At 35.3% G+C, this 26,807-nt stretch overlaps 2 protein-coding genes across 21 annotated transcripts in view; one reads left to right on the plus strand and one right to left on the minus strand.

Moving 5' to 3' along the window:
* The window catches only part of wb (wing blister), a 167,859-nt gene extending 155,142 nt beyond the window's left edge, over positions 1-12,717 (plus strand). For 3 of the 4 annotated variants that reach the window (XM_011061994.2, XM_011061995.2, XM_087411712.1), the window contains 27 exons: positions 735-932; positions 1,031-1,201; positions 1,396-1,559; positions 1,763-1,897; positions 2,087-2,342; positions 2,772-2,943; positions 3,435-3,656; positions 3,812-4,065; positions 4,189-4,300; positions 4,394-4,538; positions 4,647-4,959; positions 5,117-5,277; positions 5,418-5,556; positions 6,071-6,308; positions 6,424-6,597; positions 6,742-6,908; positions 7,530-7,688; positions 7,812-7,960; positions 8,256-8,543; positions 8,722-8,887; positions 9,169-9,588; positions 9,725-9,901; positions 10,103-10,437; positions 10,705-11,011; positions 11,242-11,680; positions 11,877-12,245; positions 12,359-12,717. In XM_011061994.2, coding sequence (XP_011060296.2) covers positions 735-932; positions 1,031-1,201; positions 1,396-1,559; positions 1,763-1,897; positions 2,087-2,342; positions 2,772-2,943; positions 3,435-3,656; positions 3,812-4,065; positions 4,189-4,300; positions 4,394-4,538; positions 4,647-4,959; positions 5,117-5,277; positions 5,418-5,556; positions 6,071-6,308; positions 6,424-6,597; positions 6,742-6,908; positions 7,530-7,688; positions 7,812-7,960; positions 8,256-8,543; positions 8,722-8,887; positions 9,169-9,588; positions 9,725-9,901; positions 10,103-10,437; positions 10,705-11,011; positions 11,242-11,680; positions 11,877-12,245; positions 12,359-12,501 — 5,973 coding nt within the window. In that variant the 3' untranslated portion in view covers positions 12,502-12,717. The remainder of the gene's footprint in view (positions 1-734; positions 933-1,030; positions 1,202-1,395; positions 1,560-1,762; positions 1,898-2,086; positions 2,343-2,771; positions 2,944-3,434; positions 3,657-3,811; positions 4,066-4,188; positions 4,301-4,393; positions 4,539-4,646; positions 4,960-5,116; positions 5,278-5,417; positions 5,557-6,070; positions 6,309-6,423; positions 6,598-6,741; positions 6,909-7,529; positions 7,689-7,811; positions 7,961-8,255; positions 8,544-8,721; positions 8,888-9,168; positions 9,589-9,724; positions 9,902-10,102; positions 10,438-10,704; positions 11,012-11,241; positions 11,681-11,876; positions 12,246-12,358) is intronic. The other variant, XM_087411711.1, reaches the window with a different exon arrangement.
* Positions 12,718-13,634: 917 nt separating this feature from the next.
* The window catches only part of Patronin (calmodulin-regulated spectrin-associated protein patronin), a 71,187-nt gene continuing 58,014 nt past the window's right edge, over positions 13,635-26,807 (minus strand). For 5 of the 17 annotated variants that reach the window (XM_087411721.1, XM_087411719.1, XM_011062005.2 and 2 more), the window contains 16 exons: positions 26,462-26,641; positions 24,992-25,125; positions 24,766-24,919; positions 24,488-24,686; positions 23,853-24,079; positions 22,733-22,901; positions 22,322-22,596; positions 21,850-22,146; positions 21,481-21,717; positions 21,239-21,416; positions 20,511-20,633; positions 19,840-19,935; positions 19,184-19,282; positions 17,591-17,785; positions 17,194-17,476; positions 13,635-17,060 (listed from right to left, as the gene is read on the minus strand). In XM_087411721.1, coding sequence (XP_087267847.1) covers positions 16,916-17,060; positions 17,194-17,476; positions 17,591-17,785; positions 19,184-19,282; positions 19,840-19,935; positions 20,511-20,633; positions 21,239-21,416; positions 21,481-21,717; positions 21,850-22,146; positions 22,322-22,596; positions 22,733-22,901; positions 23,853-24,079; positions 24,488-24,686; positions 24,766-24,919; positions 24,992-25,125; positions 26,462-26,641 — 2,991 coding nt within the window. In that variant the 3' untranslated portion in view covers positions 13,635-16,915. Of the gene's footprint in view, positions 17,061-17,193; positions 17,477-17,590; positions 17,786-19,183; positions 19,283-19,839; positions 19,936-20,510; positions 20,634-21,238; positions 21,417-21,480; positions 21,718-21,849; positions 22,147-22,321; positions 22,597-22,732; positions 22,902-23,852; positions 24,080-24,487; positions 24,687-24,765; positions 25,126-26,461; positions 26,642-26,807 lie in introns of all 17 variants that reach the window. The other 12 variants (XM_087411715.1, XM_087411714.1, XM_087411713.1 and 9 more) reach the window with 7 other exon arrangements.

The raw sequence follows: 26,807 nt of genomic DNA on the forward strand, positions 1-26,807 counted from the left end.
TCGCAATAGGAAAAGAATGTGCTGAATAAAAATTAATGCTGAATGAAGGAATTTTGTGAATTTGTTAGAGAGAATTAATTCGTACGCACAGGAAAATGTTTTACTGCTGAGAAAAGTAATTACTTAATTTATTATTTTTCTTCTTTTAAATGACTGCTATCTTTAATAAGCAATATTTGTTTGATAACAAATTAAAAATATATTTATTACAAACATGAAAAAATGTATTATTTTGTACCAAAGCAAGAATTTATCTTTTTAAAGAATATTATAAAATTTTATTAAAAAAACAATTGACAGGCAGATCGAATTTGCTCAATAATTTTGATTGAAGTATTAAATAAATACTTTAATCAAACTTTATTAAACTTACTAGTATTCAGAATATATTTTAAATAAATTTGATGCTTGTGATGAATTTGTGATAAATTTGCGAATATATAAACTTTTGAAATAGTTGAAACCAATAATTAATATTTAAATACGATATGTATTTTTCTGTGTGTATGTAAACTTCGAACTAAACTAAAATGAAAAAATGAATTTTTCGAATCATTATATTCCATTCGCGAAAATTTAAAATTGAAAAATCGATAAATTTATATTGTTTTTTTTTTTTAGTTATTTCCTTGCGAGTTTTCATCTGAAATTAATTATGAAATTTTAAAAAATTTTATACATTTTATTTCCGACGTAACACTGAAAAAGGCATTAATTAAAGAATGATCTTCAAGGAACTGGTCGTCGGACGACAGTGCAATCAGTGCAAGGAACGTACGTTCGGCCTTGCGACGGACAATGTCAAGGGATGCACCGAGTGTTTCTGCTTCGGAAGAAGCACCTTGTGTCAGCAGGCCGGACTTAGTTGGGGTCAACGTAGATTAACTCGGCCTCGTGTTCTTTATATCAACGACACAGTCAGCGATGTAATAGTAAGATCCGTTTCGGCTGTTAAATCTTAATGAATGAGCTTTATCAAATAGTATTTTATACGTCATATAAATCATTTAATTATCGTACGGTTAAACAGATAACAAATTTTGGCTCCACAACTGTATTACCAGCGGTGAACGGTGGGTTGAACGTGACAAATGGTCTTTCTGTAATCCCTGGATCTGATGGTGATGTCACGTTGCCCACAACTCTTTATTATAATTATCCTTTATATTGGAGACTGCCAGATTCTTTTCTAGGCGATAAGGTAATTTTTTCATTGAATATGTATCAATATTCTGTGTTCAAAAAATAAATCGAAATCGCGTTTAGAAGTCTCGTATTAAAATAAAAATGTATGTATGCAAAATTCTTCGATTAATCAACAATTAATTTCTTTTCTATCCGATATTTCTTGAAGCGATTTCTCGTAACGCTTTAGACTCATATTAATCCTTTAAGGTTGTCTCTTACGGAGGATTCTTGCGCTTTAAAACTTCGACGGAAGGTGGAATACCTCTAAGATCGAATCTCCGATATCCCGTGGTGCAGTTACAAGGCAACAATAAAATTGTCTTGGAATATTATCTTCATCTACCAGTAAACGATAATCGTTATGAAGTCAGGTACATTCATAGTTAATTGAAAAGAGAAAGAGAACATGTGATTCAATGTAAATATAAATTAGACACTTTAACGTATAATTTATCAAATGAAATTAAATATAATTTGTTAAATGAGAATTTATTAATATCATAGAATTTTTGTATAGATTCATTGAGAATATATTCTTATACGTTATACGACTGTCATGCATATTTTATCTTAGATTTCACGAGTCATTGTGGCAGCTACAAAACAGACCGGATTACAAAGTCTCCAGGGAGGTTCTAATGGTCGCATTGCAAAATCTACAGTACATCTTTGTAAAAGCTTCGGACAATGCTGAATTTACAAAAACTACGTATGTAACTGAAAAAAAATGCATCATAGAGAATAAAACGAATTTCTGTTTATTTTTTAACGTTCTTTGCCTCATGTTTAATTTTGAGCGAGTAAATTTAGATGTAAAAATTATTTTACTTAAACTCTATTATGATTTAAAATATATATGTAAATTTGTAAGAGTGTTTTTAATCTGCATCTTGTTCAGATTATTAGAAGCTTCTCTCGACGCCGCCGTCCTGATGCCTACACACTCGCCACCACTGGCGACCGGAGTAGAGATCTGCCAGTGTCCGCCGGAATACAACGGTACGTCTTGCCAAGATCCTAGCATTGGCTTTTACAGGTGGTATAAGAACACCACCGCCACGTCTACCATCGTGATCGATCTTGTCGGACAAGCCAGACGCTGCCAGTGCAATGGGAGATCCGAGGTGTGCGACAGGGAGACGGGATATTGCTTGGTAAGCATTACTCAAACATTTTCCTACGAGTGTACACTATTCGCAGAGATGATAGCGCGACAGGAAGTGTGCTGAGAGACAAGTGCATAAGGATACAAGCTAGAGTTGATACAAGATAAATTTCTTACTAAGAAGCCTTCGAATCTGCATGATGTTTACGGATTTACATTCTTTTTCTTGTCAATTATCTGCATTTGCCATTTATGTATAAACAATTTCTGTATTCATTCTATTTTTTGCGATGAAAAATATCAGCGTTTTTTTTAATGAGCTTTGGAAGAACTAGATAGATTATTTAATATTTTTATAGGTAATTATAGGTAGGTTCTTTAATTTTTGTAAAAAAATATCGAATTTAAAGAGAGTGTATAATTTAAATAATTATTAAATTTATATATATATAATATTGAAAAAATTAATATATTACAGAATTGTAAAGAAAACACATTTGGTGCACATTGCAACGTTTGCACTGATAGTTTCTACGGTCATCCGGAAATAGGAGGCTGCAAGCCATGTCCATGTCCGCAAGTTGATAAAAGATTTTCAAGTACCTGCGTGGTTCGTGCGAACAATGAACCTATTTGTCACTGCAAGCCAGGTGTGTAGATAAAAAAAAGAAAAATAATTCGCGCATATAAAAATAATTATAAAAAATTAAATAAAACATTTGTCTAATTTATTTTAATATTTTAACTCTTAGATCGTCCAAAATATTTGACACAAAATCTTGCGATTTTCATAATGGGTGTTCATTTTGTACGCATAATATCTAAATTGTATTTTCTTTAAAATTATAAACGTTAATTTTTTCGAAGCTATTAAGTTCACTTTATGATCTGTAATTATCACATCAGATTTCAGGATAGAATTTTATTTATAATTTTATATGCTATATATTTAGATGTCTATCTATTTTAACACATATTTCACTTATATGTGTATTCTGTTCCTTCTCAAATATTTTTTGTATTACATGACATATAAAATTATAAATCGAATTTCATTCTGAAGTATAATACGAATTATAACTTATCTTTAAAGTGGGCTTTTTTTTATTTTTCTTGTACGTTCATCTTCGGCTTGTCGCAGGCTACGTCGGTAGAAAATGTGAACGTTGCGCCCATGGCTATTACGGCTTTCCCGACCTTCCGGACGGCAAGTGCGTTCCGTGCAATTGCAATTTGGCAGGAAGTTTAAGCGACGGCTGCGACGGCGAGACAGGACAGTGCAAATGCAAGATCGGTTCTACAGGCAGAGATTGCTCCCAATGCACGGCATATCGACACGTTTACATAAACAACGTTTGCACCTGTAAGTTGATTCACAAATTGATTCTTTGTCTTAAAATTAAAACATCTGTATCAGTAGATTTAGAAAATTAAAATTTGTTATTTCATTTTACTATAAATCTTTGTTGAATACACTGCTACACAAATTTGTTTTATTACGTTGTGCGAAATGTTTAGCATGCAATGACAATTGCACGGGAATTCTACTCGATACTGTCGCGATGTTGTCTGAGGAACTGGCCGGTGGAACGAGTCACATAGCAGACGGATATATTCCACCCCCATGGGCGGAACTGTCGTATATCGATTCCAACATGACTACATATCTTGAGGAATTGGAGCAGCGAACTCGTCTGCAGCAAAGAATGAGAAACGTACCGTGGCATGAATACAAAAAACTTGCACAAGATGTTGAAACTATGTTAAGAAATGTATGTCTCTCTAATATTTTTAAATAATAATAGCATAATTGTTTATTCTGAAATCTGATAATCTCAAATTGATTATCCACAATGAACTTTAGAATACATTTCTTATTTTATTTTAATTTGCAGATGAACAAGAATGCTAAATATGCCGATACTTTGAAGACCAAGGGCGGTGATTTGAAAAATAACGTTTTTACAGCAAAAATTATGCTTGATAATTTGAGGAAAGACATAGAAGGTTTATTATCATAGAAATTTGTTTTATTTGTCGTTATAATAATTACGCTGCAGTATAAATATTTTTAGAATAATCTTTTTTCTCAAACTCCAGGTACAACTTCGGAACTTAATCAATACAGTAACGACAATAGGAGAATAGAAATTAAAAAAGCCTTAAAAACTGCTAAGACAATCTTGAATTATCTAAAGTCCGTCGACATAGCCAAGAGAACTACAGAAGTGGAAAACTTCCTCGAGTGAGTATTGTTTTGATTTGATTAATTTTAGAATAAGAAAAGAAAAAAGAAATTAAATTTTTAAAAATTATTAATAAATAATATGTTCTCTCTTTTTGATTTAATTAGCGGTGTTACCAAATATGTAGCGTGGCTAAACTCTCTTCATGACGCGACTGAGCCTTTGGCGGTCGCTCAAAATGACGCGAAAAATTACGAGATGAAATTGAATGATATGCGAACGATCATAGAAAACACCATGGAAACATTATTCAGCTACGACAGTTTGTACAATCATATTAACGGGACATTCATCGAGGCCAAAGATCAATGTGTTCGTATAGAGATATTGCGCGACGAAACGAATGAAACGATCACCGAAGGGAAGAAACTCGTCAATGAAGCTCGCGATCTACTTGTCAATGCAGAAAATAACATTCAAGTAAATAAAAATATTTTCATAGTTATTTAAAACAATTTGTAACAGTAAATAGGAAAGAAATCAATACAGAAAAAACGAGTGACGTGTATAATAAATAACTGAATTTTTTATTGATCATAAACATTAGGAACCTTATTCTTATAAATACGATTTTCAGAATCTTTCAGATTCACGCGATAAATTAACATACTGGACGGAGAAGCTGAGCATGAAGGAGGAACTTTTGTATCGGCTAAATTATGAGTACGACGAGAAGTATGTGGTACCAGCAGTGCAACATGCGAAGAATCTATCCAGCTACGTCGATCAGTATGTCAGGTATTTAATTGGCATAATTAATTCAATCGACAATTACATCGCATTAAGTCCAAAGCGAGTGACTTTATCTCAACGATATAATAAAGCGAATGATATAATCATTGACGATTCAATAATGTGACATAATTTTTGTTGAATAGTTTATTCGCTAAGACACGAGATATTGCAGCTAGTCCCCTGAAGGCAAGTCAGGCCTACAAGAACATTGTCGACGGTTTGCAAGCGGCGAAAGTCACTGCGTTAGCAGCCAAGGAAATCATCGAGGATGTGCACAAAAAGGTAAAACATGATTACGATTTCCTTTGAATTTAGGATTTTTGTATTTTTATTTTCCTCTTTATTAAACTGATACGTTTAAATGCTATAACTCTATTTCCATTTTTTATATAAAATAAAATAATTTTTCGAATTATAACTAATTATAATGAATAATAACATTAAAATAAAATTATTCTGTGATATTTTTATGCTTTAATTTACATTTAAACTTTTCTAATTTTAAAATATCAAGAGTATTTTTGAGACATTTTAAATGTTTACAAAATAAGAACATAATTTTTCTTCTAATTTTATATATTAGCGCGTGCAATCAATATAGATTTACTTAAAAAAATATATTGTTGAATGTTTTAAAATAAAAGAGCTCTTAGCTTCAAAAATATCTGCTGTATTAATTATCAACATTTCTATTTTTTTTTATTCCTAAATTCTAGTCTTATGTTTTTAATTTAAATGAAGTATATGTTATAATTTTGAGAGTCGGCTATAAATATAATGTAGATGCTTTTTCAAGGCTTTCCCTCCTTCGGGGCAGAAATCGTTATTGGATAATGCCAAGGAAGTATTAACTAAGTCTTCGCAACAGTGGGAAGTGGCGAAGGAACATGATAAACTAATAAAAAATGCAAACGCCAAATTGAATGCTCAAAAGCAAGCCATTCTGGTATTAAAAGATTCGTTAAACAACACTGGAATAAAGGACAACGAGATAAATGTGAAATTGCGAGAATTGCAAAGTAATAGTAAAAAATGTAAGTCTGTATTTATATGTTATTATTAATAATTTATGTTATTAATAATTTTAAAAAATGCATTGCCGAATAAAAAATTTTAACGTTATATTAACGAGATTTTTTTTTTAAACAGTACATGAGGATCTACTAAATATCTTGGAGGACAATAATGAAGTAGCAGAATCGGTAATGAATACGCAACGATTGATTGACGATTACAAACAAGGCATCGCCGACAGATTGAAGCCGAAATTGCACGAATTGAAGCGCGAAGGCGATTCGAAGATAAGCCTTGCCAGTGAAAAATGTAATATTTTTTTTCAAAGTTAATGTATATGTATACTTGGCGAATGTTTTCATATTTTATATGCTATTGTTAAATAATTTTATTGTTAATTAAGTATTAAATTAATGAAAATTGTAAAGTATTATAGAAATATGTGTATTTTAGTAACGGAAGCGCTGAGTAATATTAAAAAGGCTGATGCGAAGCTAATAAGTCTATCAAACGTTGCAATGAAACGAAAAGCTGTTTTCGATAAATGGAATGACACATTAGCCACGAAATTGCAAAATCTCAAAGACAAAATTGCAGAAGCCCGAAATACTGCTGAAGGGGTAAGAATAATAATTATTTTGTTCTTTGCTCAGATATATTTTTATAAATTAAAATAAAAGTTTTGATTCTCCATATTTAAATGTCTTTATTTATAAATTTATTATTATATGCTATTTTTGTTATATTATATATCTTTAAATTTTTTAATGTAAAACAATTTTTAAGGATAAATCATTTAATTGATAATTTGCGACATAACTTTGAATAATTAAGAATGTAGTACACATATTTTTAACAAAATGAAAAAATTATGAAAAAATTAGATTTTTTCTATGTATAGTCTCTGTATTTGAAAGTAATATAAAAAAGGTTTGGCTCAATATCTGTGACTCAATACCTGGAATCAAAAATTATTTTAATAAGAATTAGACATGTTTTTAAAAAATAATTAAGATAAAATAAGAAAATTTTTGTTTAAACTTGTAAATTTGTAATATTTAATAAGATTAAAATGATTCTTATTGAACTGTTTAATGTATATTGATTTTTATATGAAAAATATAAATTTCCAATTTTAGTCACTTTTTGCAGAGACCATACACTTGATACATCTTTAAGATTGAATAATTGCGATAAATAATTTTTGAAATATAAGTTTTTATATTTCATTTTGTTTTTAGATCCGTGTCTCTCTACGATCGGTGGAAGGTAAAGAATGCATTCGTTCATACAGACCAACAACGTTGCAATCCTCGTCAACGACGTCGATTATAATAACATTCGCGCTTCCAACTGCACGCAAAGAAGGTTCCCTGTTTTACTTGCCTAGTGGAATTAACGTAAGTTCTATAATAATATTAATTTAGCGATTAAAGTAATTAACTTTGCATAAAATAAAATGCATACGAATTGTATAACATATTGATTTTTAAGCAAAGTTTTGATATTTCGAATTTTTTCAGGACGATTTTATCGCTCTAGAGATATTTGATAAAAAGGTACGATTCTTATGGAATGTCGGTGGTGGTACAGGTATACTAACACATCCTGAAATTCTTGAAAGCGGCGATCTGCAGAATGACAGATCTTGGTATCGGATTGAGGCTGAAAGGTAAATGACAATATTAGTATGAATGTATTAGGTGTTGGAATTAATTCGTAGCGTTTTACAAGTGATGGAAAGTACTTTCATTAATGTATTTTTTAATGCTCATGTGAAATAAATAACATTCTTTCATTAAAAACGCTACGAATTAATTCCAACACCTAATAATTAATTAATGTATAAATAGATAAACAAATATTGATTGGAATTTGTGAAATATGTAAGGAATAATTCACAATATTATCATTAATTAATACGAGAGAAAGAAGCTGATTTCAAATAATTTGCTTTTTTATCTTAGAACGCGACACACAGGCAAACTGAACGTGCACAAGCAGTTTTCGACGTCCGGAAAGTATCTTCCTGTCATAAACACGACTAATTCCGAATATGGTCGTTTCGATGTCTTGCCTACAGACCGAGTGTGGATAGGAGGTATCCCTAAATCGCAGAGAAGACCAACAGAGCTGATCGCTGGTAATGGTCTTCCGGGTTGTATTCATCAGGTAATCCTTGATGGAAAGCATATCGGTCTCTGGAATTTCATCACAACAGCACCAGATATGGCTTGCAAAGCTTGCGTAGAAGGGTAATTAATCCTGAAAATTAATAATTAAATTTCTTTACGTTTATATTTATTTATTATATGTATAAATTCTGTATATGTATACATTATATTATTTCAAGTTCTTTCTATCTGACAATTTAATAATACAAAATGCTTGTTTTTCGGTATTATTTTAACAATGACATTATTAATGTTACAGAGTGGAGGATGCCAAAGATGATATAGCTTACAATTTCAATGGAGAGGGCTATGCCGTGAGAAACAGAGTCTCATCTGGTCCATATAATAAATACATGTTTGGAGTCTCGATTAGTTTTCGAACATACGACGAGAATGCATTACTATTTCTAGCCATTAACAAAGATGTACGAATTTATTTAAATTTCCTCATTATATATTTTATTATCAAAAATATATTTTACATCTTTTCTCAAAAAAAAAAAAAGAGAGAGAGAGTAGATAAAAATAAATTTAATTCACATTATATTAAATTAAAAAAAATTTGTATATATTATTATATTAAATTTATATATATTATTATATTATATTTAATATTTATTAATAAAATTCAATTAAATCAATTAAATCAATTTAATTGTATTTATGGAATTCTGTTTAATTTCTATTATATTATTTATAAAAATAGAATCAACATATCATGATTTCCCTGCGAGAAGGCCGAGTGATCCTCCATGTCGGTTATGGCGGGAATGTGAGCATGGAGATGTCCTCGACTTACAAGTACAATACCGGTAATTGGACAAAGGTGGATGCATTCCGTCAGTATCAATTACGCAAGAACATCGAAAAATGCAGCCTTAGTATCGGTGGTGACAACGACAAACGAATTGGTGCGCCCACACCGCAGCCCACGAAAGAAGATATCCCAGATTTAGCGCAAGCCAAGTACTACATCGGCGGGCTGCCACCGAGCTTCCGTGCAGAAAAATTAATTTTACCCTCGCAAGTGTCGTTCCTCGGATGCATGGCCAATATCGTAGTGCAAGAGGGTTACGATCCAATGGCCGAACAATATTACGGGGTGGAATCCAGTTGCGGTAATAAAGTAAGTATTATAATTTATTCTTTATATAAAATAGGTACAAATCAAATCTATTCAATTCTATTTGTTCAGATGTAGCTACAATATATAATAATAATTTTGCGTATCAAAATTAAACAAATCTCTTTTGTTGTTATAGCCATTGAAAATAGTCGGATTTTATGGAGATGGATATCTCGAGCACTCAGCGTTTACTTTGCGCAAGATTCAGTCTGTCCTAAGCTTCTCCTTCAGAACCATGCAGGATGCAGCTATGCTTCTCCTCTCCACGTTTGAGGGCCACGAAGACAGATTGGATGGTACTCTCAAAGAAGCTGTAAGACTTTATTATACTTTATCATTTAATTTTTTTTTCTTATTATAAAAAGAAGATCACTATATAATGAAATGCACAAAATGATTTATCGTAAATGCTACAAAATAGTCTTGAATACCTCTACTCTAAATAAATTCATAATAAAAGGACATACTAATATTCATAAATGTATAAACAAGATATTCAATTAATTTTTTTCAGAAGGACAGCTATTACTCCATGTGTATTCTCAATGGACAAGTGCAAGTTCGTTTAAATGCTGGTCATGGCGAGCTGGTTCTCCAATCGAATAATACTTTTAACGACGGAAAATATCACTCGGTCACTGTCATTAAGAAAAGAAAAGAAGTGGAGCTGAGAATCGATGACGCGTATCAAACATCTGGAAGATTGCGCAATAGTATTGCGATCAAGGCTCCCAGTTCGAATGGCGGACTTTTCTTTGGCGGGCTACCGGCTCTCATTAATAATACTAAAATGATCGCAACTAACACGCCACTGTATGGCGCTATCAAGGATGTGATTTTCAATGATATGTAAGTCATTAAGCCAAGTCCAAACAAATTAAATATTGCTCATAATTTCTTGGAAGATGATAAGTCATAAATGATTAAAATTTAGACGTATTAAAATTACATTACATATACATCATATTTATTTTATTTCAAATTATGCTGTATAAAATAATTGTATTTATGGACTTTTTCGATTTAATTTTTTAATTAAAAAAATTAGATTATTTCTTTATTATATCAGTTTGAAGAGGCTTTGTACGATTAATTTATCTTTTTTTTTTTTTTTAGAAATCTTCGATTCGACGATGCAGTTAATTTTGATCACGCTCTAATCGGTCGTTCCGGGCCGAGTATGGGAAAAGAAACGCCAAATTACGTACCATCAGCATCATTGTCTCGAGGGATGTCCACACAACCCGAAGGATGCCAAAAAGTGCCTTATTATTCGTTAGAACCGGGTGCTTTAAAATTTGGCGATAAACCACATAGTCATACGCAACTCTATCTCAACTTCAAAAAATTCTGGGAGAAGAAATATGCGATAGAATTCGATTTTAGGACATATTATCCCAATGGATTGCTGTTTATCACTCCGGTAAAAAAAAACTCATATAATGTAATCATGATTGTGATAGTTGACAATTTTTTTATTTGCAATTAATTTAAACTTATTTTATTAAATTTAAGGTGAACAAAATATACATATTTTGTTAAATATAAAAATTTTTCGACTTTTATAACGCTAATCTTTCATATAAATATAATTCTAATCATTTAACTATCGTTTTCAGTTATAACTTTATAACATTATTATTACAAATGCAGGGTCTTCGATTAAAACACTATTTAATGGTACTCATCCGAGATGGACAGCTTCTTTTGATAGTGAGAAGCAAACAAAGGAAGGAAATATTATTTAAGACACCATTTAATGACGGTAATTGGCATCACGTCGTTATCAGTCACGAAGAAAGGAAAATCACCCTATTAGTAGACACTCAGACACCGCGCGTCATCAAAGTACCCAGAAGAATTGGTCTCGCATCCATGATGTATATCGGTGGTCTTCCGGAAAGCGGAACGCCTATCCCGGAACAAGTGGTCGTCAGACTGGAGACATTGAAGGGATGTATTAGAGGCCTGAAGATCAATGGAAATGTTTACGACATGGTGGGGTCCACCAGTAGAGCCTTCAATGTCGGTCAGTGCTTCCCAAGTGTCGAGAGCGGCGCGTATTTTCAGGGCGAGGCTTATGCTATTTATCGTAAGTCACTACTAGTGAAACTAAGAGAAATTTAAGGAGAAATGCCTAAATCTTGAATGGCATCTTAAAAAAAAATTAACGATGCAAAAGATACAAACTGAAATTACAAAATAAGATTCATTTCAATACTAAGAAATATTGAATTTTTTCTTACTTCGTTTTAAATCTTCAGAGTAACAATTTTATGTTCTTTTAGGGAATAACTTTGAGGTTGATGGCGTGCTCGAACTTCAATTAGAATTCAGAACATCGGAAGTGTCTGGCGTGTTGCTGTCGATTACCGCACCCAGTGGTTCACCTTCTCTGTCATTAGAACTCAACAGCGGGAAGGTGATCATGTCGGGCGATCTGGGCGACAATAATCCGTTATATGTGGAGCAGGGCTTTTCTAATCATTACGCGATCTGCGACAATCGATGGCACAGGATCCAGGCTGTATATAACGATGAAGAGTTGGCGCTCAAGGTGGACGAGTTGGACCAAAAATACGGCTTGCCCACGAACATTAATTATCATTTGAATACTTCTATCTTCTCCGGCCCGTTGTATATAGGTGGTATACCAGGTAAATGAATGTTGTGTTAAATTACACAATTGGTATGTAAATAAGCTTGCATGATAAATGAAAAAGGAACATAAAAAAAGTAACTTAACTAACATTGTTCTCATCATTTCCAGCGACTGCTCAGAAAGGCTCGCTGTTAACGCGAGATCATTTCAATGGGTGCATTAGGAATGTAATGATAAGAGGGGAAAGGCGAGACTGGACGGACATGGCCGAGCTGCACAACATCCATCTGAGCTCCTGCCCAGTTCAATGATAGCAGGGCGTGAAGAGGAAAGACAATTACCTCGGCGTTCAGCGCTTTTAGTTCCAAAGACTGTTCGAAGAGTCGCGTTGAGTTCAACAATCGCATCGAGATTAACGTGCCATATATTCGCAGGCGACGAGTTCTTTAAGACTTAACAAAGCCAAAAGATGCTAAACCGTAGACCGTTAAGCTAATCGTCGTAGCATGAAAATAGAAAAAGGAAAAGGGAAAAAGAGAGAAAGAGACCATACGTTTCTCGCCGTGAACAAACGATGGCACGAATAATTTCGTCATACGTACGCAGGTACACGTAACGCGTGCAGACGGTGACATTTTACGCGTAAATAACGAGACCACTGCCATATAGTTTAATTATTCACCGTAAGCCGCAAACAATTTGTGCATCAGTATTTAAAAGCCATTATTTATTATCGTTAACGTAAATCCAATCACGAGAATTCGTGATTGCTGCGTCGACGAGTTAGGAAATAGAAAATAACGCGATTACGTTTTGTACTTTTATAGTTAGACATCTACTAGAGCCCGGTATATTATGTACATTGTAGATTTTATATTCGAAAGATTTATCGAGAAACATGCAAGTGCCCTGTAAAAAAGAAGTGTCCTTTAATCACGCACACAGAGAGATGATGTTCGAAGAATATTTATATCTAATTTTCTCTCTCATACATAACACACGCACACGATTTTTGTTAAACTGTAATATATTACATATACACAAGGAAAATTAACAAATTACGAAAATCCGCTGTTGTGTATAAAATATATAATATAACAAGAAAAAAAAGCGCTGTGTCGCTTTGATTTATCCTCTTTAACGCTCTTAAGATCCCTATAAAATACCTCAGAAACGCAGCTTTATGTGAAATTTCACAATGCAATTTTCCTCCAAAACAGAGGACAAATATTGAACACAAAAAATTGAAGAGTTCTAGAGAATTAAGAAAATCTTACTTTTATTTACGAATAGAATCTTCATTTCAAGATGTTTTATATTAAAAATTGAAGAAATTCTCGTCAAGAGAAAAAGCCAGATCTTTTAAAGAATGAGCCATTAAGGTACGATCAATGATGGATTACTTTTAATATCCATCCGCGGAAGAATAAAAGTCTATTACAAATGGGTTATTAAATTTTATTAATGACATTCGCTGCGAAGATGCTAACAGTAAATTATGACCCAAATCTTACATGACGTACTGAATAAATATACATATCGTCGAGTAGGTAGGTATACGTTTTTTTCGTTTTATATGTATATAAAAACATAATATTTACAGAGACACGGATAGAAGTTCGAGAACTAATATTCGCCTTGACGTCGAAATTTCAGCGACAATAAAAATCGATAATTATTACGTAACAATAATCGTTTATTATTATTAGTAAGCGCGATTTAACTGCGGCGTACAAATTTACGTCGTGCCGCAGTACTTAATTGTGTATGTGTGTGTATGTGTGTATGCCTCGATTTCCCGTCTCTCTTCTCGTCTCGATCCATTCCGTTTTGTCCACATTTAATTGTCGCATCCGTCTTCTTTTTCTTCACCAGTTCACTAATAATATCTATTCTTCAAAAAATATAAATATCAAGCATAAGCGACCAATATCGAGAGATCTCTCTTAACTTTATAATCATCATAACTTTGTAATCAATCCCATTTCCACAAGCCATTATTCTCGCTGGCTCTTAAGATTAATGACTATGTATATATTTATATATATATTAATTGCAATCAATTCATATATATCTCTTTCTTTCTCTCTCTCTCTCTCTCTCTCTTCACTCTCTTCTCAAACATTGTCATCATGAATTTGCTGCAACTTGCACTTCATCTCAAAGGTTTCATAATTTTTTTTTTCTTCTATGGCGCGTACCTCACGTTCGATATTGTCAGGTCGGACTGTTTTTGAGTCTAAGATTCTCTATCTTATCGCTCTTTTTCTCTCATCATCGTACTCGGATAAATTTACAACAGACGGGGATATAGAATAGTAAACTTTTTTTCTCTCTCTCGATTACTACAATCTCGACGGAGTTTAATCTCACGAGTCTCTTTCATTACACATGGTCGAACGGCGAAACGCGGGACGGTCAAGCTGACGTCCCACGCAAATTGAAGATACATAGATTATTCCTCCGCAGTTTCAGCGGAGAACACTCGATTTCGATATGTCGCGTTGTATTTGTAATTGTATCGTTAATAATCTTGTTTTGCGTTACGCGGAATAATCTTGTGTTTCCGTGTCGCGGAATACGGAGGGTCTATACTCGACACGACTGTTCGCATCGAGTCGAAGACTTATTATAAAATAATTGAAGAATGATCCTGAAGACGCGTCGTGAACGGAATCCGAGACCAGAGAGAAAATAATCATACAAACGATAGACCCCCAATATTGTCGTATATAAAATAGCTACATGAAGTCTACCTATCTCTAGCTTCTTCTCCCCTCTTATAATATTATAATGAAAGAAACGTATCCGACCGAAAAGGCCCATTCAGCGAGATAGGAAGCCGATGCCAGTCCCACGCGAAAAGCGAACATCGAATTTATGGCACAATAAATTATAACAGTTCTCCGATAAATTACGGACCGCCGCGTTCTTTGTTCGCCCGGACTGACTAAAGTTTCGCTGAGAGACGGCGAGATGTGTCGCGATTACCGGTAAGTTCCTACGGGGGAAACGTAATGTACGAGACACAGTTGAAGAAAAGTCATGCTGTCAATTCGTTAAATATTTTTACGCACTTAGTCCAATTACATCACTCATAACATAAGGCTTCATATTGTTTTTCTTTGCTTCCGAGGAAGGTAGAATATAACTGGAGAACTTTGACGAGTAACGAAGTTTCGTTCGGAAAAAAGCGCGGTTCTATTGATAAAATTATTTAGACTATGCCCATCTTCCACCTTCCTCTTACATAATAAAGATTGAAGCGCGTGGGAGGAAAAAAGAAAACGAGTACTGCGAGTCTCCCTTTCTCGACAGCCCTTCGACGAAATTTGTCCACGAGGCAACGATACTTATGCAATATCCACTTTCTGTACACAATGATAACTACCTAATCTGACGAAACACATCGCTCGCTTTAAAACAGCCGCTTCGGCGTAAACTAATGCACGCGCATATCTCGCACGCTTTTTTTTTCTTTTTTTAATAGTATAAACTTGAAACGCGTAATGTAGCTCGAACGATCGACTGTCATCGCAAAGAAACGAATGCATCATATGCCTGGATTTATTGTGTGGCTTATACTTGATTCTGCTAATTACGCAACGAACTGATTTATTTACAACATGAGCTATCGTTGTTCGTATCCGTTGTCACCCCGTTGACAAAAGTTTCATCCCCCGAGGAAAAAAAGGGGATGAGGGGGACACAAGCAAGAATTACGCTACGTATTACAATCGTTAACAGTCGCGAGAAACGTACGCAGAATGAGAAATCATTAATTCAACTCCGTTTGAGCCGCGTCGAGAATATTCTGCCGACACGTATCCCAATCGGTAAAATATAAAGAACAAATACATATAAAAAAAGAACATTCTCCCCGATTAAAAAAGGAAATTGATATAAAAAAAAGAGGATCTTTTTACAAGGTTACATAGTATACTATTATATAGAAAATAAAAACAAATTCAAAGTCAGCGATTTGCGCACGAGACACATCTAAAAATTAATGATCCCTCACATGTTCGCGCATTTTATCCTTTAATATATTTTTTAAAAAGTTTCAAATGCACTAGATAATAATCGTTGAATTTAGAATCCCTAACCTAGCGAAGGAAAGACCTGTGGCAATCGCAAATTACGCATGTACGCACACATGAGAACACAAGCTGCACCGTTGCCATCCTCCTTCACTCTCCTTCATTTGACAAAATAAATTTAGAAAAATCAACTTTCGCATTACATATCCATGAGAATCATACGGTCCATGCAGTCGCAACACACCGGTTTATATGATTACAAGGCGGTTACATGACGAGAGTTAGTCCACAAAATTAAGGGATCTTAGGGGTGTATTGACAACAAACCATCTTATAAGTAGATACTGGTAATCTTATGACACAGTGATTGATGCTGACGATCAACGAAAAAAAAAAACGGATAACGCAAGAAAAAGTAAAACAAAACTCATTCTCTCTGGTATATGACCACGCTCCCCCGGCTTTTCCACCCCTTCGGAAGCGGCGTGCGATCGAGAAACGCGCGGCTCGCGTGCCAACTGTGATTATTTCTTTATGGGGTCAGCACCGATCAATTGTCCTTATAAAATTGACTAAAAACGCAACGTATTCGCATTAATTTAATATGGGCCTGTATTAAAATAGTAACTATGAACAACAGAGGGCACAGTAGCGTAATGTTAAATGTGTGATCACTTATGTAAAACTATATGACGAGTGGTATGTCCTTCTTGTTCGGTAAGTTCACCTTTTTACCTTGCCAGAGGCTGTTGTGTATCGTAAAGGCATCTATGGTCACCGTCAGATGCTTCGTGTGAACTTGCGAAAAGCATTTTCCGCTGGAATTATATCTGAAATGAAAAAACAAACAACAAATCACAACATGTAACACATCGAGAGATTTAAAATAGAGACACATAATTGATTGAAATCTTTGAGGCAGCAAAGAACGAACTTAAGGAATCAATTCTTGATTTTACTTACTTAAAAAACTTGTCGAACATATTATCGATGACTTGTTTGGGCCCAGTACCGTATAGCTTGGCTACTTCCTCCCTCTCGGGACAATACGAATAGAGAGCGCGAAATTGGCAGCCAGCGTCTCGAAACAGAATGAGAAAGTGTTTGCTCTCGGACCGGCTTATCTCCTCCAGAACTCTCGATTTGGCTTCCCTGTTCACCGTACCGGGGAAGACACAGTACTCCACAGCGTTCAGCATTATGTTGCGATTTGACTTGGCTATCGGCAGTTTATACAGTCTCGGGCCTGTTTCAGTGGAGGCATGAAGTTTTTTAGCTTTTTCTTTTGTGTTAAAAAAATATAGCGATCGAGTACATTTTTTCCTTTCAGAATCGATATATACTTATTGATGCCTCTTACCGTTATAGTCCATCATAGAACTGGGCGTGCTGCTGATGTCGCTGCTGCCATCATCGTAGATCCTCTTCTTCGACGTCATCAAGGCGGGTGGCAGCGAACCGGGTCCCGAAGGTGACGTTAGGTGCCTCATACTGCCTATGCCCGGACTGGCGGCGCGTCTCGGAGGTGTCGACCTGCCCAGGCCGCTGTCTGAATCTATTTGTCGACACATCATACAATCTTGATCATTACTTGCACGCTCCGCATATGAAGATGAAAATCTCAACGGAGAGGCAAACGTTTATGCGTTACAATTCTCAATAAAGAATGACGACAAATGTATATTTTTTTTCCTTTTATCACCCAAGCGAATCAGAATACACAGAGATCTTTTGGTTTTATTATTAATGATGGTTAGCCACCCCGCCAAGAATGTATTAGTCACTTGTTATAGACACGTGCGAGATACCTCCCTTTCCTTAAGTTTAGCTTCGTAATTTGCGTTTTATTATGAAAAGTATGTTTTATTATGAAAAATATTTCAAAATATTTGCAATGTACTTTAGTCTGATATATAATAATTATAAATGCTTGTGTGTCTATCAGCTTGTTAAATCGCTGATTGCACTAGAATGATTCTAATGTATATGTCATGATTCTCTAGCGTACTAATTGTTATCAAAACTATGAATCTCTTGATCAATGCTAATGCGATGATTTATGCTGATAGCTTAATACCAACAATTTAATCCACGAATACCACAATTTAATCCAGCTCTGCAGTTTGCGACGAAACGCTCGATCGATTATCGACATTAAATAATAGGACATAGCAAATTCATCCACATCGAATGCATGAATTTCGCGTACACAATGAATTTGCTATACCTCGTCACCACGATACCTGAAAATAAAAACAATAACAGGACATTGTGATACACAGAGTGGGATATTCGAGGCGAGGTAGGATAAATTAGGATACTTAGGTTCACAGAGTCAACAGGATTATTATAAACGGATACCATAGCCACCGATAGAATAAATCTGGAAAAAGACATCGATCGACAAAATATACTTTGTACCCACACCCAGTGCTGTACAACAACAAGCCCAAATAAGCTTCAATCGAGCCTTCTCTACGCAACAGCAACAGCAGCAACAGCGAAAATGAATCGTCCTAAGAAAATGAGAGGACAAAGTTCCACCTCAACGGAGGCATTCGATGAAACGAAGAAATCATAAATCGTGCGTCGCTTAAAAAGCACGAAAGAACTAAGACTCCATCACTTCGTTGTCAAGCCGTGGTGGAGGAACTTTGCTCAAACGTATAACAAAAAAGAAAAAATGCATATGATTGTTGTGCGAATGTATGAATCGTTAAGTACCACTGCCACCTGTGTGCTCTCCAACTTGCCACCATGCCACTACGTAAATGTGAATGTAAGTGCGCGTGTATGTGTGCTACTCGATCTACAAAAATCTCGGGACATTGTGATATACATATTGTAATATACATATATATATATATATATATGTACATGGGATACATTGAGACTGTTGCACGATATAGAAGGGAGATCGAACGTATTTCCAAGTCACTGTGGTGCTTCTTACCGCACAAATTCATCAGGGAATTAGACTTTCTCCCCTTAAAGTTTTGGTAAGTCTGGTATTTAGGCCTGCCTCTAACTTGTTGCTGAGACTCCTGCACATCTGCAATAACGCAACGTTTGCCTTGTTACACTCAAAACGCCATGTACGATCAAAGAGATTAAATAAGTTGCGGGAGAGATGCCTCAATCGTGCGCATCTCATTGAGGGAGCGAGCGGGCACGGGTAAGGTTTGTAGGGACTTAAAAAAGGGGGATTGAATCTAACTACTAGCCATATCCGGGGGTACATCGAGAACTGAAGTGGCCGGTGCAGTTTTGGTGCAGAACAACGTTGCGTTCCAACTGAAAGATATCCACTACAAGGCGCTACTTAAAGTTAAAGACAAAAATTGAAAAAAAATTGGAAAAAAAACGGGGGAACAATCATACCCGCAAAATGTCGTGACCTTGCTCAGTCGCTCGTAGGGGATAATCAAAGGCTAATGAAATATTCAAACATTCATCGCGTAAATTTCTGATAGATTATAGCTGCCCATACCAGTGTGTGATAACATCCTGCAATGAATCTACTTTCGTCAAGCCAAACGTTTAAGAAACAAACAATCGTACAGAGCCTGCGGCATTCCCGCGCTAAACTGTAAGTAACATCGAACCCACCTCTGGAGGTCTTGTAGGAGCCGCGTCGACCGAGCTGATTCACGCTGCGGCAAGGCGAGGAACCCCTACCGTCGTCAGGCGAATCTACGGAAGATACTAAAAAAACGGGGTATCTCTATTAGAATCAGTTTAAATTCTTACTGCAGATTTTACACTACTTATAAATATATAGATATATCAAGTAATTCTCAGCTTACTACGAATTATACATCGAGTTACAGATATTGATCAATAAGGTACAGAGCATGCCAAATTGAAAAACGGAAAGAAGTGCAGTGAAATAAATTTTGTTGTGAAAAAACATATTGTGAATTACACAGATATCTTATTTTATCCTTATTATCCTTTATTATACACATTTATTCCTCAAAGTTAATTTCTCTCCTCTATAAAAGATATTATTTAGAGAATTAAATGCCATTGTTATTGTTAAATTTGAATTAGCATGTTTCAATTCTCTTGATATAATCTTACTGCATAATATCTTATTTCAAGTTTAGATCGATTCACAAAGTATTAATGTATCGTTACTTTTTCTCATCTCGTATACAAAAAATTAATTAGATAATTTATAGCGCAAATATTTCTACGTATCCAGACTTTTTAAGAAAAGAAAAAATTTGTAGATGTGTACTGTAAAAGCGCGGTGAGAGAGTGTGTGTGGTGCATACCCCTGAGACTGCCGCCCCGATAAAGAGGGCCGGAACAACGTCGGTCATCAAGGTGAGCAGCCGTGAGACTATCCTGCGAACCTCGGTAGTAGTCTCGCCTCATCGTCGGAGAGGTCAGCGACGCTACAGTAAGTGTGTTAGTGCAAAACAATCGGCTCGGTATTTTCTGTACTATTCTAGTTTGACGTCGATATCGCGCGATTGCGGGCTCATCGAGCGATTTACAGTAGCCACTGACGCGGCGATAAACTAGCATAGACGAGAAAATCTGGAGCTCGTGAGCATGTGGTCAGGGTGAAAATTCATAAAAGAAGAAATCAATTATAACGAAAAAAAAATACAGCAAGAATAATATCGCTACGACGGAAGAGAAAACGGCTCTGATCGTAAAAATCTTCGCCATGCAATGAATAAATGCAAATTACAACATCAAGGAGACTATTGCTATTATAGGGTATTATAACGGGGAAATGCACTTGCGACACAACAAGTAGTAAAAAGATCCGTCTTCTTGGCGATTAATTCAAAAATGGAGATTTAATTTTTCTTCCTCGGAGAATATACTTATATCATTTTTTTTTTCGTATTTTTTTCTTTTTTTTAAATCTGTATATCAATCAATATATTAAACCTTATTTTTCAAGCTGCCAATACTTAATCCCCAAGAAGCATTGATCGTTACAACAGATAATTCGTTTTCTGCAAGTGCAATTTAATGGCAATCTCACCTGTACTTAAATTGGAAGAAGAACCCTTCTTCCCGCGACTAGGTGTAAGAGCCCCGGAATCCAACACTGCGCCAGCGTCTCCGTGAATTGTTTTGGGCCGCGGTCGTGCGGTTGCAGTCTTGTTACGTAATTTTGCTGGATTTATTGCATTCAGAAGCTCCTTATCAATTACCTTACCCTAAAAACAGCGATAAAAATTACGTTATAAATTTATTCCTGCTAATTCATTAAAAACCACTTACTTCTCTTTCTGCCTCCTCTATCGCTTTCTTCACCTTATGGTGTTCCAAGATAGCAGCTCGCCGTTGACGTTCCTCCTCTTTCTTGCGAGCTCTCTCCTCTATCTTCAGTTTCTCTTGCTCCCTACGTGCTTGGGCCTCGATTTCCTTTCTTTCCTTCATTTCTTCCTGCCTTTGCCTTCTCTGAAGCGACATCAGCATTATCCTCTCCTTCTTCTTCTCCATTTCGTCCATACAATTCTATAAAGAATTTTGATTAAAACATGTATATATTAAAATTTAGTAAACAAAACTAAAATCAAAAGAAACAAATGTATAACTATATACAGAATTTATTGTTATTTGAATAGTAAATATTATTGTAATATATACCGGATCGGGATTTGTAAGTTGATTCCCAATCACCAGACCAACGCCAGAAGCGTGTCGGCTGTCTGTGCTACTGTCTCGATGTTTCTCCCTCTGTCGTTCCCTCTCCATTTCCCGTTTAAGATCCCTGTCCCTCATTTCTTGTCTTTGCTGTTCCCTTTCGTCGGCTTGCCGCAATCTTTCCCGCTCCAATTCCCTCTGAGCTTCTACTTGTTTCTGCTTTTCTATCACGTTAGCAGGAGACGATTCTGGGTGCATGGTAAAGTCTTCGTGCTCAATGTAAGATGACACACTTCGTTCCTTAAAAAAAAAAGTGTTGTTTATTTAATAATTGCTTCCTTTTTAAGAAATATTGTACACATAGTAAAATTCTATTCGAAATAAACGAATATGAAACAAAGAGAGAAATATAATAAAATAATTAAGAGTAAAATTAAGAGTATGAAAATTCGTTTGTAACTAAAAATCCGCTCACCTTTTTAGGAGACGTTCTTTTCACTCTGAGGGTCGGTTTTGGTTTCTTAGGAGCGTCATTGTCGAAGGAGATATAGAATCCTTTCTCGTTCGGGTCCGTGGAATCAAGAGGCGTAACATCCGGAGTGACTGAACGCGACGTCTCCCTCAATGACGGATGAGGTTGAAAAGAATTCTGCGATATCGTGGGTCTAGTTGGCGATGGTATTCTATACGTACGACTACCCGATGTGATGTTCAAGCCGCGAATACCATGTGCGATATCATCGTCGTTGCCTTCAAAATAAAAAGAAGAGATTTCAAAAAAGTTGATGATTTTTTTATAGCTTCTTTTACATTAATTTAAAAAACATGTACAGAAAATGATATTTTCATATAATTGCAAAAGAACTATAAAACAAAGTTTCATTACCAATAAAAGATATATTTTGGGGCTTCATATCATCGACAGGCGGAGCTGGTACGGGAGTATGTAAAGCTTGCCTCTTCTCCGTCGGGCTTTCACATGAGATCGGGATGTGATGTACTGTTGATCTCTTAGGTTCAGGACTTTCGCTAATTAACTGACTTATTCGATGAACCTAAGATAGCAAAATATGATCGTATAAAAGAACAAGATAAATACATATTTTATTGTTTTAATAAAATACAATCTTTCCGTAACAAATTGTTAACGGAATTTTAAAAAAAAGAGATGATAAAAAATTCAGTCAGTTATGTCTAACAACAGAGTGTATATAATATAAATATACACAAGACTCAGAATGAATAAATTCGTACAGATTGACGTACAGATTTAAAATATCTACAAAACACTATCGGCACCATTGTCGCAACATTATTTTCTCACATAATTCAATGATCATTTTCTTCCGCATCTATCAAAAGCGAGACGCAAATGCATAAAAATAAGGTAAACTAGCCAAGGCAAACCTTAGTGAAGTAATCGCGCGATGTTGCGACGGCCGAGTTGAGGAAATACATGTTATTTAAATTTACAAAACACTTAAGAGAAGACTAGAGGTGTAAATTTCCGAACCGAACGCGATCGTCTAGACGCTAAGACTGGCCAGTGTGGGTAGTGTCTGCCATGTTGGGTATCAAGAACAAGCATCTATAAGCGTGCATTACATCATCAACTGGTTCCCATGCATATACGTACTCGCTCGGGGCCAATCCTTTATATTGAAGTGACCAAATCGAGCTGATGATCGGCGCACGCATCGCGAACGTTTAGCTATAACTTTTCACTCACACAATAATCGCTGCTGTGGGTGCAGCATTCAATCTCGCCCGTCTTTCTGTCTTTCGTAATAAATTAATACAATCATGTGCGTGTGTGCATTGTATGCAGAAAAGCTATTTAATATAAATATAAATAAATTTGTGACAAGCGAGTGAACGTGATAAAACGGTACAGTAATAGAAATAATAATATAATTTTCGCTGTGTACGCGATTTGGATCATTGATAAGTGTGTAAAAAAAATGTAAGAGATTTAAAAGAAAAATAAAATCACGAAAAACACTTACAGTGTTACGATGTTGTGGACTAGCAGATGTGGCTTGTGTTTGGTTGAAAAGCGCTGAAGACGCTGGAAAGACGCTGGCCGGACCGGGGTGGCTCATTTGATTATTACACAGACTATGATCCCCGTTGAGGTACCTTGGTTCCTGAGTGTCGTGCAAAACGAATCCCTTTTGTGGCGCGACCCAAGTCCTCGTTGGATCCGCATACATGCGCATGTCCGGCTGATAAGCTACGAAAAAAAATTCAGAAATAATCCACTGAAACGTATTAAAATTAAAAGAGGGAAATATGACGTTAATTTTCAATCTCTAAAAGCAAATTCTAGGCGAGCATTTTGGTTTAAAAAAATTGTTTTAAGATTCGTGCAGTTTTCAGAAAATTTTCTATATCATTTGTATGTAAAAAAAAATATATATATATCATTTGTATGTAAAAAAATTATATATATATATATATATATCACTCTTGTCGACCCTTAACATTGTAGTTCATTTTATCAAAATCAGGTTGCAATATTTATGAAATGTTGGCGTTTAACAAGGTTCAATCAAACTATGGAAATAATCGTAAACCGCGTAGCTTCTTTGAAGTTTTGTTCTTAATATTTTATTTATTCTAAATTAATTTAATTATGTACCGATAGGTTGAGGACTAAATCGCGAATCCATAGACTGCTGATAACCCACTGCGGCCATTTCATTGGCCAAACTCTGGGTGGGTACTGGTTGACCCCACATTCTCCTCTGCACTTGCGGCTGATCATGCAAGTAGAACTGCGATTGCTGCGAATCTTGCAGTCTAGGCGTTGATGGATTCATTGGTGGCATTCCGTAAGTCTACAAAATAAAAGTTTGAAAAGAAACAATTAATAAATTAATAACATGATATGACGCAGAATATACTTCTGACACGCACTTGCATGTGCTGCTGACTGAGACTCTGCAGCTGCTGAAGTTGTTGCTGCATCTGTTTCTGATGCTGCGACATCAGATGCTGCTGTTGAATCTGATTCTGCTGATTTGCCAAACGCTGTATATCCGCTTGAATTTCGCTCAGGCTATTGTTCATACTACAATAAACAACATTTTGCATAACGAGTTTTTGTAATTCCACTGTAATTTTTACAGGCACGAGTACTAACTGTGTTATGGATTGACGATACTGTTCGGGATCCATATTCTCGATATCTGGAGTGCGTCTGGTCTCGATGAATGGCGCATTACCGTCGTGCTCCAGCCACTTGTGCTCGACATCCCGTACATCCTCACTAATTTCCTATATTCATTATCAGAGAAATGGAATGCCTCAGAAAAATATTATGGTACTACAAATGCGTACTTGCGTGTAATACTTCAATATAGAGAAAATAATTCGATTCTGTTTAGCGTTTAGTTTTTAAATATAGAAAAATTACTAATCCTATTCATTATAAAATAATTATAAGTTTCAGATTTTTCCTAATTATGTTGTTTAAAGTGTACATGTACACTTATCATTATATATATGATATATTTTGCACGAGAATAAAAAAAATCTACAAAATTAAATAAAATAAAATAAGTAAAACGATGTACATGTGAACTATGTTTCACTGAGGCCTGGCACTTGCGTTTTGCATAATACGACATAAAATATCTCATTATTTATCATTTAATACTATTTACGAATATTTACCCGAAGTAAGTACGAATAAAACATGATGATGATTTAATTTGTCAATTATTACGTTCGTAATAATTGGCGATCCACAGACAAATTCTTGATCCAGTTAATGGCCGGAAACTTGGTGACACTATCTATATATGCAACATTTATCCGTCTGTTTGATCAATATCTTATGTAACTACGTCAAGTCTTCTTGAATTTCCCTAAGTTCTCGGTACTTTAATTTAAGGTGCACTTTAATTACAGGTATCGAATTTAAATGATTCGCCGCAACAGCCATAAGTAATAGCGTAATTAGAAGCGGAAACTTAAATTAAATTTTCGTAATACAGCTAATTAGATACCAGTTAGACAAATATATGTACATATCAGAATGTAAAATGTTCTGTTAGTAGAAGAGAGAAATCGTATTAAATATTGACTTATATCTATTATAGTAACCGTCACCGACACAGATATAAATGCACAAATAAATGCGATGCTATTTTCCAGGGAGTGTTTAGTATTGCACCATGCGTACCAGGAGTACGGTATTAACGAATGCTCAAGTGGGTCTGCACATCATAAAATACATCTGTCGTAATCATCTTGAGATGCAAGGTTTCGTTTTCCTCTATTAAGTAAAAGAAGCGTCAAGAAGCAAAATAATATAATATGATCCGTTTTATCAAAAGTAATTTCTACTAAAGGGGTGAATATACAAAGCGGCTGTACATTTTGTAGCATTGTCACGGCCGTTTAATTTCGTAATTGCTAAACACTGAGAGGGAAGATAATCATTTTTCTTACTGAGTCCTTCCACTACAACAGGGACGAAAGAAAAAGAACGTAATAATCGATGTTCGAAAGCCATTCACATAAGCGCGTAATATAAATAATCTTCTAGAAAAAAACGATAAGTTATTACGGAGTTTCTCGCCTGAAACACTTGCTGGTGATATCGTACCTTGAGCGAGAAGGGTCTCTGTGGTTTTTCTTGAAGGGGTTGTTGGGGTACAGAGGACGCCTCGGAAACGCTCGTCGGAGTCGCCCCGGAAGATCCGGAGGTTACAGGAGTGGGGGGACCGACTGTCTCGGCCGGACTGTCCCCCCCAGACGTTGACGAAGAGGGAGATTTAACCTTACCCTGCAACCAGCCCAACCAGCGTGCCTTGTTAAGTACTCAGAGTCCGCCACCAAATCATCACCAAATCACCAAGGTGCCGAATGTCTCCCCGCGGGCAAAGGTCACGTTACACTCAAGCGCGTTAAGTGCCAAAGCCCATCCAGAGTGGCTCGCAAATCATACTTAA

This window comes from Acromyrmex echinatior, chromosome 12 (assembly GCF_024713525.1).
Source record: "Acromyrmex echinatior isolate Ae372 chromosome 12, ASM2471352v2, whole genome shotgun sequence".
In the NCBI taxonomy this organism is placed as follows: domain Eukaryota; kingdom Metazoa; phylum Arthropoda; class Insecta; order Hymenoptera; family Formicidae; genus Acromyrmex; species Acromyrmex echinatior.